Source organism: Callithrix jacchus, chromosome 14 (assembly GCF_049354715.1).
Source record: "Callithrix jacchus isolate 240 chromosome 14, calJac240_pri, whole genome shotgun sequence".
Taxonomy (NCBI): domain Eukaryota; kingdom Metazoa; phylum Chordata; class Mammalia; order Primates; family Cebidae; genus Callithrix; species Callithrix jacchus.
The window spans coordinates 39,675,410-39,689,301 of record NC_133515.1 but is presented as its reverse complement, the minus strand read 5'-3'; the positions used below and the strand labels follow the sequence as shown (position 1 = coordinate 39,689,301).

Sequence of the window (13,892 nt, the reverse complement as noted above, 5' to 3'; positions counted from 1 at the left end):
GCTACCTAACTCAACCCTCAAAACCTGTAAAGTGGGCAGCCCCACCCACCCTCATTTTACAGCTGAGAAGACAACAGGCAATTCAGAGAGACTAAGCAACCTGCCTGAGGCCACAATGAGCTTCAACCAGCCCTGGCATCCTCTGTGCTACTAAAACCAGTCCTCTCCACACCTCCCAGGGGACGACAGGCCAATATATGAATGGGTCAGCATCACTCAGAGGACTCTGCTCCAGGGTTCGAGGCTAAAGTAAGTCCACGACAACTTCCTGGGAGGGGGAGGAGGGAGGAGAGATGTGGGGAAGGGGAAGGTCGAGCGCAAAAGGGCTTTGGGGAGGTGGACTAGGCTGGATGAAGGCCAGGTGGCTTAGGCCACGGGAGCCCTGAATGCAGAGCTATCTGGGGCAAATGAAAAGAGGTAAGGAGGGCCGGGCGTGGTGGTTCACGCCTGTAATCCCAGCACTTTGGGAGGCCGAGGCAGGTGGATCACAAGGTCAAGGGATCGAGACCATCCTGGTCAACATGGTGAAACCCCATCTCTACTAAAAATACAAAAAATTAGCTGGACATGGTGCCGCGTGCCTGTAATCCCAGCTACTCGGGAGGCTGAGGCAGGAGAATCGCCTGAACCCAGGAGGTGGAGGTTGCCATGAGCCGAGATCGCGCCATTGCACTCCAGCCTGGGTAACAAGAGCAAAACTCTGTCTCAAAAAAAAAAAAGAGGTAAGGAGGGCCCAGCACTTTGGGAGGGCAAGGCAGGTGGATCACCTGAGGTCAGGAGTTCAAGACTAGTCTGGCCAACATGGTGAAACCCCCGTCTCTACTAAAAATATAACAACAACAAAATTAGCCGGGCAGGGTGGCAAATGCCTGTAATCCCAGCTACTCGGGAGGCTGAGGCAGAAGAGTCACTTGAACCGGGTAGTCAGAGGTTGCAGTGAGCCAAGATCGTGCCACTACACTCCAGCCTGGGTGACAGAGCAAGACTCCATCTCAGAAAATAATAATAAGAGGTAAGGAGCAGGCCTGCTTCTCAGGGCCACTCCTCCCTGAGCAGGGGCAGCCTTGCTGACAGCCCTTCAAGAAGGACCTCTCTTGGGTCGGGGCAGCCATGATGCAGGCAGGGACCCCCACACTGTGTCCTGCCCGCCAGGCCACTCCATGGCCAGAGCAGCCTTAGCTCTATGTCTGCACATGAGTCTAGAGAGGCGCACAGATGGGCTCTCACCAAGCAACTGCTCACCTCCCTGTCGCCCACCCCCAATGCTGGTGACCCCCCTGGAAAGGAGGAAGAGGGAGCAAGGATGGGTGTTAGAAGAGGAGAAAGGGCAGGAGAGGTGGGGGCTGGTAAGACTAGGGGACAGAATTACATGCTCCCAGCTCCCCAGTGGGTCCAGGTTATGGTGCGCCTGTCCCAAGCCCCAGATACCAGCCTTCCCAGCAGGAAGGACCTGAGTCTCAGGCTCCAGCTCCAGTCCAGGGCACTGGTATGAAAGCCAGGTCATGCAAGGCCTGTAATGTCTGGGAGCTGGGGACTGAGGCCTTCCTATAACGGACCTGCCTGGAAGGACAAACACAGCCCCAGGGATCAGCCCTCCCAGATGGCCTGGGCCACAGACTCCACCTCATCCACTACCAGCGCCATTGATTACAGTTCCAACCTACTCACTTTCTAGACTAGGTGCAGGGGCCTGGGGACTTTGCGAGGAACTGAGGAAGAGGAAAGTTGTTTGACCCAGAGACCTCCTCTGCTTCCCAGACCATACCCTGAGAACTCAGACAGGCAGAGAACAGGCAGGAAACAGAAGAGGTTAGAGAAAGGCCTGGTGTTGGGAAAAAGATGATCATGACTTGGGAAGAAAGAAAACTCACTTTCAGAAAGATGGTCTGCAGCTTCCCACAATTCTTGCCACAGTAGCTGGCGCCCCGCCGGGAGAAGAGGACTTGGTGGGCAGGCACCCGCTGGTACGCCACACGCTTGTCTCCCTGCAGCATCCAGATGACGATGTCCGGCAGGCTGTTCTGGGGCTGAACAAAGGGTGGAGGTCAGGGTGGGGAGGGTGACACCCCAGGCCCATGCCCCACAGCCACACTGAGAGCTGACCTCTGACTCAGAGGCTGCAGAGACCTCTCCTCCCCAGCTTCCATCCCACATACTGCCCACCCTGGCCTTCCCCCAGACCTCCCAGGGTTGGCTGGTGTCTGGCTTGAGTAGCAGTGAGCCCTCAGAGGACAGAGCTGCCCCCAGCTCCCAGAAGCCTGCCAAGATTACTGAGCTGAGTACATCCTTCTGGGAAGAGATGCTCCTGCCACGACCTCAGAGCTTATATTCTTAGGTCCTCGCTACCAGGTAGACATTCCCAGGGGTCAAATATCAAAGAACTAGATTTGACCTGGGAGAGAACATTACGCCTGGGATGCCACCACCTTCCTCAGCCCCGAGAGCCGGAGCAGATCCACAGAAGGTATGCCCTTCCCAGATGACACACCCTCCACCCTTAACAGCAGGGACTCCCATGGCCTGAAGACACTGGACTTGGAAAATTGTGACTAGTCCAAAACCAAACTGCGAGGCCCCTAAGAATCTTGGGACCTCCAGCACGACTGACAACTGCCCCCAGCTGCACACTCTGGAGAGCAGACTAGCTGGGTAAGGGATTGGCTTCCAAGGATGGTGAGCAAAGTGTGCCACCCAGGGCTCCTGCTGAGACCATGCTCCTGCAGCGCTGGCGAAGCGTGCCCATGCATCACTTCATTGAACCCCGACAGCGACCCCAGGAGGCAGGACGGGCAGCCCCAGTGGACAGGTGAGGAAATTCAGGCTTCGAGAGCTTAGGAGCCAGCACAGGTTTTCTTTTTTTTTTTTTTTTTTTTTTTTTGAGACGGAGTTTCGCTCTTGTTACCCAGGCTGGAGTGCAATGGCGCAATCTCGGCTCACCGCAACCTCCGCCTCTTGGGTTCAGGCAATTCTCCTGCCTCAGCCTCCCGAGTAGCTGGGATTACAGGCACGCACCACCGTGCCCAGCTAATTTTTTGTATTTTTAGTAGAGACGGGGTTTCACCATGTTGACCAGGATGGTCCCGATCTGCTGACCTCGTGATCCACCCGCCTCGGCCTCCCAAAGTGCTGGGATTACAGGCTTGAGCCACCGCGCCCGGCCAGGTTTTCTGACTCCAAGTATCTGTTCCTAAGCACTACACCAGGGGTTCTCAAAGTGTGGCACACATAGCAGCAGCAGCCGCTTCTGGAAACTTGTTAGAAATGCATATTTTTAGGCTCCACCGCACTTCCGGGGTGGGCAGAAACTCAAGGGTGGGCCCTAAGCTGTTTTTCACAAGCCCCCCAGGGGATTCTGAGGCACATGCAAGTTTGAGAAGGGCTCCTCCATGGGCCCTCACAGTGACAGGACTCTTCCACCTTGACCCCTTAACCCTGGCCATATCACAATTGGTGCTTAGCGTTCAGGGGTCAGTCTGGGCCGAGATTACAAAAGACAGCCCGTGACCACCCTGAGCGGTTGGTCTGCTGCCACTGTGATCAGTTGGTCCACAACTGAGTGGCAGTGTCCACCAGGGAACTGGCCTGTGCCTGTAGGCCCTGCTGACTCCAGGGACCCACATCCCTTCCTGAGCAGCCTCCCTTTCCCCTTCCACAGCTTCCTCCAGTGGTCCCTCTCCAGGCCCTGCTTCTCACACTCCTGGGGAGAGCCCCTACCTCCTCCCAGAGAGTCCCATGTGGCTCTGGTCAGAGCAGGTAGCAGCTGTATCTGCCCACCATTTGTGAGCAAACCCTCTCATTCCCAACAAATCCCTGACCTGCCCGTTTGCCAGGGAACAGGGTGGATGCATCTGGCCTCACAGACTTCAGGGGGAGGGTCTGCAGGTGGGGAAAGAGTTCCCCAAAGACAAACCAGAGCTGATTCTCTCTGTGTCTACAGCAAAGCTCAGAGTTACAGAAAGTGTAGCCTCCTTGGGCCTGGAGCTCAGAGGCACCCAGGAAAACAGGGCCCAGACAGGGCAGGTTGTTGGCCAGGTACAGACAGGCACTGGCTGGCAGGAGGGAGTCGGGAACCTGGGGAAGAAGGCCCTGGCACTGAACCTAGAACCTAGAACCAGGCACCTTGGATTCTGGTCCCAGCTCTCTCTGACATACTTTGGCAAGCAGAGGACATTTAACTACCTACTGTGTGCCAGGCTCTGTGCCAGGCCCATAAAACCCAGTATCCCATTGCTCCCTCTCTCTCTTCCTTCTGCAAATTGGTCCATTAAAGTTCAGAGAAGTTAAGTCACCTGCCCAAGGTCACCCAGCAATGGAACCAGAGTGGGTAATAACCCAGATATTCCACTTGTCCCTGTCAGTTCTGAGGTTCCAGGCAGCAGGAGAACAGAAGAAGAAAGGCACTGGCAGACTTAATTACCTCCTCTGCGAGGGCACGGAGACGCAGGAGCCAGTCCTCCACCTGCTCCAGAGCCCCAGGGAACTCATTGTGGCCGAGCTTTAGGGCCAGGGCAGCCTCAGCGATTTGGTTCAGGTGACGGGTGCGCAGCCGATACAGGTACTGGTCCAGGTGGGTGGCAGAGGGTGTCTCATGGACATCACCCAGAGGCTGGCTGTGAGGAGTAGACAGATGGAATGTGCCTGATGAGCCCAGGGCTCCCGTAGGTCCCCCCACCCCACCCCACCGCCTGCCTGCTGGGTACCTTCTCCAGCCCAATCCACACACACAGCCATCTATCTCCATGTGACGTGCTCCATCCTCACCTCCTCCAGGAAGCCTTCCCCACCCACATCAGCCTATGTGCCTCCTCATCTGCAGCCCCCAGCCCTTGATTCCAGGGCTGCCAGTCTGGCATCTGTCTTCAACTCTAGTCCAATGAGTTCTTTTGCATGTGTATTTCCCTCTGCCCCACTGACTACAAGCTCTCAGAGGACCCAGAGGGTCCCTCTCCTGCCTGCTGGATCCTCCTAGAGCAGAGGTTCGAGCGCTGAATACCCTGCACTGAAACAAGCCCATCCTGTGCTGTGAAGAATGTGTCCACATTCTTCAAGGAGAAAATTTATGAACCCCTGAAGAATCACTGCAGGCACTACCGGGAGGCCAGCAGCTCAGATGTGTCCACCTGAGGTGTGGCGGGGGGCAGGTCACAACACCCTTCCCAGAACCCTCTGCTTTGGGAAGCGTTTGGAGAGGAGGTGGGTGGTACATGCAATGCCAGAAACACAGCCCTGAGCCCTGAAAGGTAGGAGGTCAGGTTTAAGCTCAATGTTGTTTGGAGGCAAAGAACTCTGACCTCCCCCGACCCACAGAGGCTCCCTACAAGTCCTTCATATCGCTGTTCCAAGCCCGGGGATTGGTACCCACACAAGGACCAGGCAGAAATGGAGCGGGGCGGTGGGGGTGGGGGGGATGGCGGGGTGGTCTGTGCGCTCCCTAACCAAGTGGGACCTCTCTCAAATTTTCCCAGATTGAGGGTATGGGGGAGCTGCCCTGCCCCCACCCCACCACCTTGATCCCAAACAGGACATTAGTCAAGCCCGCTCCACCAGGTCTGCTCCCACCACTTGCGGCTCCCCCCTACCTCCCCTCCCCGCAGCGTCTGACTCCCGGCTCCCGGCTGATTTATTTTTCTGCCAATTTCCCCGAGCTATGCAGAACCAATTACCGCCGGAGCGCAGCGGCACCGCCGCCGCCAGATACACCACTCTGGCAGGCCCTCGGCGCACTACATTTTTCCTGTTATTTTTTTTAATTGAATTTTTAGGGTGGGGGGAGCAGTACGCAACTCCATCTCGGGAAACTTAAGCCCCGGGGCCTGTCTCAGGTCACGTACTGCACACCCCGTAGTAATATAATATTTACTGCCCCGAGGGTGCCGCGGATGGGCTGCCCCAGGCCGGGAGCCCGGCAGCCGCTCCTCGGTGGTGGAGGGGGCATGCTCCATGGGTAGAGGGGAGTGGGGGGGCCTGGGCCGGAGCCCTGGGCTGGGGCCTGCCTGGGAACCAGGCTTGAGTGGGCCTGAGGGCGGGGGCAGGCGGGTCTGGAGAGGGATAGGGAGAGCCAAGCCAACCAGGGTGATTTATGCGCCCAGCCAGGGTCGGGAGCTGGGAGGGGCTGCAGTACAGACCACCAAAGGGAGACTTTCATGGAGGCCACAGCCCAGCCAAGACTCCCCAAGAAACATTTAGGACCTGTGAGTGCCACTAACAAGCTGTCTCCGTGCTGTCTCGGCTCTTTCCCTCCTCAGGAAAGCCCAAGGCAGGGGGTACGGAAAGAAGGGGAGACTGGGAAGAGGAGGCTGAGGGTGCTCCACCCAGCCTAATCAAGGCCAGGGACCCCGCCAACGCTGGCCAGCTTGGAAATTGCAGGTAGGCCCAGCGCAGGGCTCAGCAGGCTAAGAGCAGAGTGGGCTGCGCTGCTCCCAAGGTCCCTGCCTGCCTCTGCGGGACCGCGTGGGTACTGTACCCGGGGCAGTGTCCAGACTGAAAGATGAACTGGCCTTGGGAAATTCAACTCACAACAGCTCTCCCCTGAGCCTGTGCTGGATGCTGCGTCCGGAGATGAAACCTGGCCCTGCTCTCAGGGAGTCCCCAGAACACAAAGGCAAACAGATCCTCGCCTGAGCAGCCTCAGAGTCAGGAGTCCTTCCTGGAGGAAGTGGCCTTGAGATGCACCTGGCAGGGCCAGCAGGAGTTAGTAAGGCCCAAAAGAATGGGAAGGGTGTCCTGGCTGATGGAGCAGCATGTGCACAACGTCCAAAGACACAGAGGCAAGGGGGAGCCTTTAGGGGGTGCTGAGGGCAGAACAAACTAGCACAGAGCTTCAGAAGTGCTGGGGCTCAGTGAGCCAGGTGGTGGGGACAGAAAGGCCTGTCCACCAGGACAAGAGCAGGGGCTTTTCCTGAATGCAGCGGCAGCCACTGCAGGACTGACATGGAGGCCATGACACAGCTTAAAGATGATGGGGATACTAAAGGAGGGGTGGGAGAGGAAGGAAGGAGGAAGGACAGGTGAGGAAGAGCCACCAGGGCTGGGACAGAGAAAAGAGGGGGAGGGGCAATCAGAGCTGGCTCAAGTTTCCAGCATGGGTTCTGGGGACCCAGGAAAAACACAGTTCAGGGAGGTGATGAAACCTGTCTGCACCATGTGCAGCCCCACACGCAGCAGGGATGTGCTGGCAGGACATCCACATGGATACGTCCAGCAAGCTGGGTCCCTGGGTCTAGAGATCAGAGGAGAGGGCTGCGCTGGAGGAGCAGCGTGGACAACCCCAGCCCTGGGGAAGGGGGAGGATCCCAGGAGATGAGCCAGGAAAAGTGCCGAAATGGGATGAGGAGCACCAATGCTAGAGAAGTGGGCCAGGCTGGCTGGAGAAGGGGTGGGCTGCTGGGGTCCGCTGTGGAGTTTTCTCAGGGCCCTCCTGCCTGGCTACTCTGCATGTGGGCTGTGATGGTGGTCAGCATTGGAGTGGGAGGTGGAGGGAGCCCTCTTGCTGGGGCGCTGGGTCACTCACTCAGTGGCCTCAGGTGGAGCTGAGCGAATTGCTCCTGCTGCCTGGAATTCCTTCCCTAAAGAGCCACTATGCATTCCCACAAGGACGGGAACCCAGCTCCCCTCCCAAGCTACTGAACTGGAACCAGCATCTCTGCTGGGAGGCCCAACCGCTCTTCCAACCCCAGGAGAGTGACTCAAAGGGGCCAGAAGTGTTTTTAGGCAGATCCTCCAAGAGCAGAGCCCTGCAGAGGTCACTGAGGGCAGCCAAGGACTCAGGGCTCACAGGTCTCAGATGTCCCAGGCCCCTCAGACCTGCCAAATTCCACACAACACGGGGGTCATGTGCAGGGCCACAGGTAGAACCCAGAGCCCTGGCCCCCTCACCACACCCAAGGTGATGTCAACTGGCACCATGAGTCACCCAGCAGGTGGGGCCTGGGGGCCTAGGGATGCCCTGGAGAGCTCACCCAGTGGCTGCAGCTGCCCCAGGCTGACCATACCCGTGTGCCCCTCCAGCCCCTCTGTCCTCCCACCTCCAGTCCACAGGCCAGCTTCCTCATAGATTCCTCAACACGGCCTGTCCCAAATGCCTCACCTCCCCCCGTTCAATCTGCTCCTCCTCCTACTGACCCCCTCAGAGCATGGTCCCCATGCCCACCCAGCCACCCTGGCCAGGACCAGGGGATCATTCTGAACCTTCCTGTGGCCCCACATCTACCCTATCATCAAGTTCTCTCCATTACAGAGCAGCACAGCAAGGGGGTTCTGCCACTCGCTAGGTGTGTGAATCTGGGCAAGTTAATCAATCTCTCTGTGCCTCAGTTTCTCATCAGTAAAACAAGGGTCATTCTTTTTTTTTTTTTTTTTTTTTTTTGAGACAGTATCTTGCTCTGTCACCCAGGCTGGAGTGTAGGAGTGCAATCTCAGATCACTGCAAACTCCACCTCCCAGGTTCAAGCTATTCTCTTGCCTCAGCCTCCCAAGTAGCTGGGATTACAGGCACCAGACATGGCTAATTTTTGTATTTTTAGTAGAGACAGGACCAGGCTGATCTTGAACTCCTGACCTCAAGTGATCTTACCACCTCAGTCTCCCAAAGTGCTGAGATTTTAGCCATGAGCCTCCACACCCAGCCTACTTTCTACCTCATAAGATTTCATGGTTGGTTAATACATGTAAAATTCTTAGGACAGTGCCTGGCACAGAAGGCTGCTGTCATCATAATCCCTCCTAAATAGTCCATGCTGACCGCTGCTTCCCTCATGGCCTTAGCTGCACCATTGTCACAACTCACCTGCCCTATGTCCAGTCTCCCCTCACCTGGTCCCCCAGCACCTGCCACTCACTGCCAACCAGTCCATTCCTCCCACTGCAGCATCTAGAACCCGGGATCACCGTGCCCTCGGCCTTGCCCCAGGGCTGAGCTCTCCTGTAACAGAGCCCCTTGGGGCCATCCAGTTGGGCATCAGCCTCTCCTGCCACCTTCCCCACCCAGGAAGCAGCAGGCATTTCAGGCTGTTGAGCCTTTGCCTGGGCTGTCACCTCTCCAAAGGCTAACTCCTGCTCCTCCCTCAAAGTCCACCTCAGGCATCCTCTTCTCCAGGAAGCTTCCCTGAATTCAATCTGTATGAGACACACCTGCTTGGAGCTCCTGCAGTGCACACCTCTAGCTTCCCCACACACTTCACCTCCTCTGCCCACTTTTGCAACCATCCATCCCTGGACGGCTGAAGTTCCAGCTTTGTCGGTATGCTCTGGGTGTCTAGCACTGGGCCTGCCAGGCTTCAGGAAGGTTGGGGGGATGAGTGAATGACCTGTCTGGAATTCTACCGCTGGGCCAGGGGCATTTCTCTGGGGTCACATTTTGATAACCATACACTTCCTAACTGAGCCACAAAGGATGGAAGGTATGCTGCATCTGTGGCCATGGTTATTAATTTCTCAGATGCGTTCAGTAGGGGTCCACACCAGGCTGAGAGAGGGGTGATGAGGCATAGAGGGGGCATAGAATACATTTGCATATATTCACACATTTATGTATATTAACCCCATGGAGCTCAGAGGGGCAACTATTTAAGTCCATTTAACAGGTGAGAAAACTAAAGTCCAGAGAGGAGAAGCTTCCCACAGTTGCAAAGTCAGATAAAGAGACCAGTAGCCAAGTCTCCTGATGGTTTCTTCTTCTGTACAATAATTATAGCTACCATTTATTAAATCCTTCCCAAGGGCCGGACACTTTGTTTAGAAGATATTATAAAGTAGTTACCCTTCATGCCAGGTTGACATTGAGAAAACCAAGGGTCAAAACCCATGGGTGGCTCCCCAGAACCACAGAGCAGCGGAGGAGATGGTAAGATGAAGCCCTCTGCTGGGCCTCCATGCCCAGGGCCCTCTTTTCCTGAAGTCGACAATCAGCCGTGTCAATAGAAGGCTAAACAGAAACCATGATCCCCGACTTGGCCTTGAGGGAACGAGGGGTGCCGTCACCCCACCCCCAGCCAGTTCCTCCTGGAGATTCCATCAGGGAAATAAGAGGTCAGGGATCAGAGACACAATGCTCCCCATTCAGGTGAGCCGGCTGCCGGCCGCAGCTGCCACTGCTGCAGGGAGATTTATGACCTGCTCTCAATGTCACCTTTTCAACTCCCGTGCTGGCTCTACCACCTTTGGACTCCGCACAGGCTGGACTGCTGGCCAAGCATGGCTGGGAGACGTGCCACTGCTCACTGCCACACACGAGCACTCCCAGAGAAACATGCCCAGTTGAACCAGGAGAGGAGGGTGCCGGGGCGCCAGGTCCCCCTACCTGCAGTCTGCGATGAGCTCATCCATCAGCTGAGCCACTAGCGAGTCCACATCCTCCATGGAGCGCTGCGCCTTCAGGGCCAGGTGGACCTGCTCCAGGCCAGCTTCCTGTGGAACAGGCAGGCAAGGGTCAGGAGCGTCACCACGGGCAGAGGGAATACACTGGACCCAACCCCTAGGTCCTGTCACTGCTGCCCAGTCCCTGGACCAAAAAGGAGTGAACAGTTAGAGCAAAGAAGGCAGAGCCCAGGCACAACAAACAAGGGTCTATCCTGACTCAAGAACCTCCCAGGGCTCCACACACCCAAATGCATTCAAATTCTCAAGCCTGGAACTCCAGCCTCGCATGTCCCGAGGAGCTCAGTGGGTCTCTGCAGACTTGGAAAGAACGTGATGGCTCCCATCAAGGGAGGCAGGGAGGAGCCAGATTCCATCAAGTTCTTTCCAAGGCCTGGCTTCCCACAGGTGAGTGGTCCTCCCCGAGCCTGCTCTGGTTGCCCACCTGGAACCTTCTCTCCTTTCCAGATTCTATCACATGAGGAGGCTCAGACCAAGAGCACCCTCCTCCAGGAGCTGTCCTGCCCCCTCTAATCACAGGAAGCTCCTTCCTCAAACTCCCTGGCCTGGTCACTCCCTGGACCGCCTCCCAGGAAAACAGGCCCTTACTGAGCTCCTCTCCAGCCCTTTCCATGGGGCCCCAGCCCTGAGCTGTGAGGCCAAGGACTGTCGTCAGCCCCCACACACCCCTCCCCACCCTCCGGCCTTCCCAAGCAAGGACACGTGCTCAGGACTTGGACTGCCAGTCTCACAGAACTGGAAAGGACACAGTCCCTGCCCTCCTGGAGTCTGGAGTCTTACTGTGAGACAGTGATAGGCCCAGAAGGCAGAGTCTGGACCTGTATGGCATCAACTCCACATTCTCCCATCTTGGCGTTCGCTGGTCTCCTCTTTTCCCTAGAGCTGCCAGTCTCAGGGAAGGTGGGGCCACCATGGCCTCCTTTCCTTCTCTGTCTACCTTTCCTTCAAGCCATGTTCACCTCCCTGCCCACAGACATGCCCAGGACTCTCCAGCCCCACTTCCCTCCACCTGCTGATCTGAGCATGCTCCTGCAGTGTGGCCTCCACCTATCTCCTCCACTTTCCCACCAACTGCCCCCATCCCTGCCACAAAAGCCCCCAGAGCCACTGCCAGGACCATCAGCTTCCTGCCCAGCCCCTCACCTCCCTTGGCCTCTATGCCTCTGCCCACCTGTGATTCTCCTCCATTCTGGCCAAGCACCAGCACTGCACCACATCTGCAGGGAGCTCCCCAGAAGATGCCTCCTCACCTCTGAAACAGCACCTGACCTCGTATGTTCTGCTCTTCTCCACAGCTTCCCAATTCCCCAGCCACCTGAGTTTCTTATTATAGCCCTTCCTCAGCCCCAAATCCAATCAGCCACCAAGGCCATGTAGCCCAAGTCCTGCAATTTCCCCCACCGAGGCCATCTCTTTCCCAGGGCCTAGTCACCCTTCCCCAGACCCCTGCAATGCTGGGCTAGTTGGGTTCCCACCCCCCATCTCCCTGCACTGGATGCAGCCCCCTCACTGGCCTATGATGCCTTCCTGATAGTCCTTGGCCCCCTTCCCTGCTCTGAGCCCCACATCTCCCTGCCCCTGGAGTGTCACCTGTACCTAAGTTTGGAGAGTCCTGTAGGAGAGGCACAAGTGAGCCTATGCCCTTTTCTAATAAACTGACTTCCTAAAGATGGGGCCGGCTCCTTGTTCATCACTAGCCTCTAGCTTCTGGCTAGAAGTTTCTAGAACAAGCACTTGCATGCATTAAGAGTCCAAAGGCCTGTGATGAGTGAGTGAGCGAGCAAGAGCCAAGTGGTGCCCTGCCGTGATACACAGGTTTTCCCTCTGCTCCCTTGCTCTGTGTCCCACAGCACACTGGAGGCCTCAGGTTGCTCACATCCTCTCTCTTCTCTTCCAAGCATGCAGGACAGGACTAAAAGCCTGGCATTGCCAGGACACTGAGGCTACCAGCCCACAAAAGTTAGTAGGCACAGCCACGTGTCAGTGTGTGCACCACGGGTGGCGGGTCTGAGGCACCCCCACGTGGCAGGGGTAGCAAGGGCATGCACAGGCGTGTGCAGGTTTGGGGAAAGTTTTCGCTCACCAGCCGGTCAGCGATCCTAAGCAGCTGGTTCTGAGTCTCAATTCTATGGCTGATGTCCTCCCAGTAGGATGACAGCACCACCACAGGCTTCACGTTACCCCAGGGTAGGTAGTAGTAGTGGCACCCTGGAATGGAGAGACAGGCCTGAGTGCTATGCCAGGATCGGAGGGTGGGTGGGATGAGGTGCTGGGAGTGCCGGCCTCCTGGGCACTCCAGAGCTAGGAGTGGCAGAGCTGGGAAGGGGACCACAGGTGGGAGAGAGATAGGCACCTGCTCACCCTTCCCATCTCAGAACCCCCTTGGACACACATGGTATGACCCATGTTCCCCGTTGTCTGAAAAAGGGGCCTGAGCTCCCTTTGTGAGTTGAGCTGACAGCTGCAGCTCTCATTTGGGCTCCTGGGCATATTAAAACTGAGGAGTTGTTAGAACTGCCCTGGGAAACCCAAGACCACACTCCCTAAAGTGTCCAAGCCAAGGCCGGTAGACTCCTTGAAATAATCAGGCTGGGTCAGGTCAATGCGGACCACAGCTGGTCCCAGGAGCCGCATCTATGGGCACCAGTGGCCAGGCACCTTGCCTGGAGGAGAGCAAGGAGAGCCTGGAACAGGTTTGTTAGGCCCAGGCCTTTGAGTAGCCTCCAGCAGCTTTCCACAGAGCTGCGGCCCCCTGCCCTATAATCCTGTCATCGGGGTCCCAGCCAGGAACGCTGCCTCACCGTCGAACACCGCGCGGCTGTACTGAGTGGTGGAGGCCAGCGGCAGGCAGGTCGTGTCGAACTTGTTCCCATAGTTCCCAATGCTGACCTCGAACTGGACGGCGTCATCCACATCCTGCAGCATGGTGGCCGAGTAGAAGGCCGCAAACAGGGAGTACTTGCGCCTCCGAAGGTACTTCTGAGGGCAGAGAGTGGGCCAGAGGGTCACAGGAGGAGCAAAGAAAGCCACCTGGGCTGGGGAAGGGACATGTGTCTGGCAGGCCCTGGCCATAACTGGCACCCGATAGCTCCTGGGTAGACTGCCGGGTGGCAAGTAGCCCAAGAAAGAAACCGCATCCAGATTTCACTGCTAACTGAACAAGCTCTCTGCAGGTCTGTGTGTGTCTGGCCACGTTTCCCTAATAACACATGCTCCTCCGAGGTCAAGCTGCCCCTAATCCAAACCAGCAGCAATGGCACCACCACGTCAGCGGAGTGGAGTCTCCCATGGCCCCTAGGGGCAACCCTGACCTTGTCTACCATTCAGAGGGGCTGAAAGCTCTAAGCCACCAGGCACCTGTCGGGAGCTCCTGCCCCACACCACTCAGGGTCGCCCCCTCAGCAGTCAACTCTGCAGGTTACACGGGCTGCCACTGTCATGTGCCTGGGAAGAAAGGGTCTCATTGTCCCCTCCGGGCACTGAGCACAGGGTAGGGACAGGGCAGGAACTCAATCCTA

The 13,892-nt window shown here is 57.0% G+C and overlaps 1 protein-coding gene across 50 annotated transcripts in view; it reads right to left on the bottom strand.

The window, feature by feature from the left end:
• DYSF (dysferlin) overlaps positions 1-13,892 on the bottom strand; it is a 236,648-nt gene that overhangs the window by 120,783 nt on the left and 101,973 nt on the right. For all 50 annotated transcript variants that reach the window (XR_013526458.1, XR_013526459.1, XR_013526461.1 and 47 more), the window contains 5 exons: positions 13,176-13,353; positions 12,458-12,582; positions 10,298-10,404; positions 4,418-4,610; positions 1,872-2,027 (listed from right to left, as the gene is read on the bottom strand). Coding sequence is in view for 44 of the 50 variants with exons in the window: in XM_035272224.2 (XP_035128115.1) it covers positions 1,872-2,027; positions 4,418-4,610; positions 10,298-10,404; positions 12,458-12,582; positions 13,176-13,353 (759 nt within the window). In the remaining 6 variants the exon portion in view is untranslated. The remainder of the gene's footprint in view (positions 1-1,871; positions 2,028-4,417; positions 4,611-10,297; positions 10,405-12,457; positions 12,583-13,175; positions 13,354-13,892) is intronic.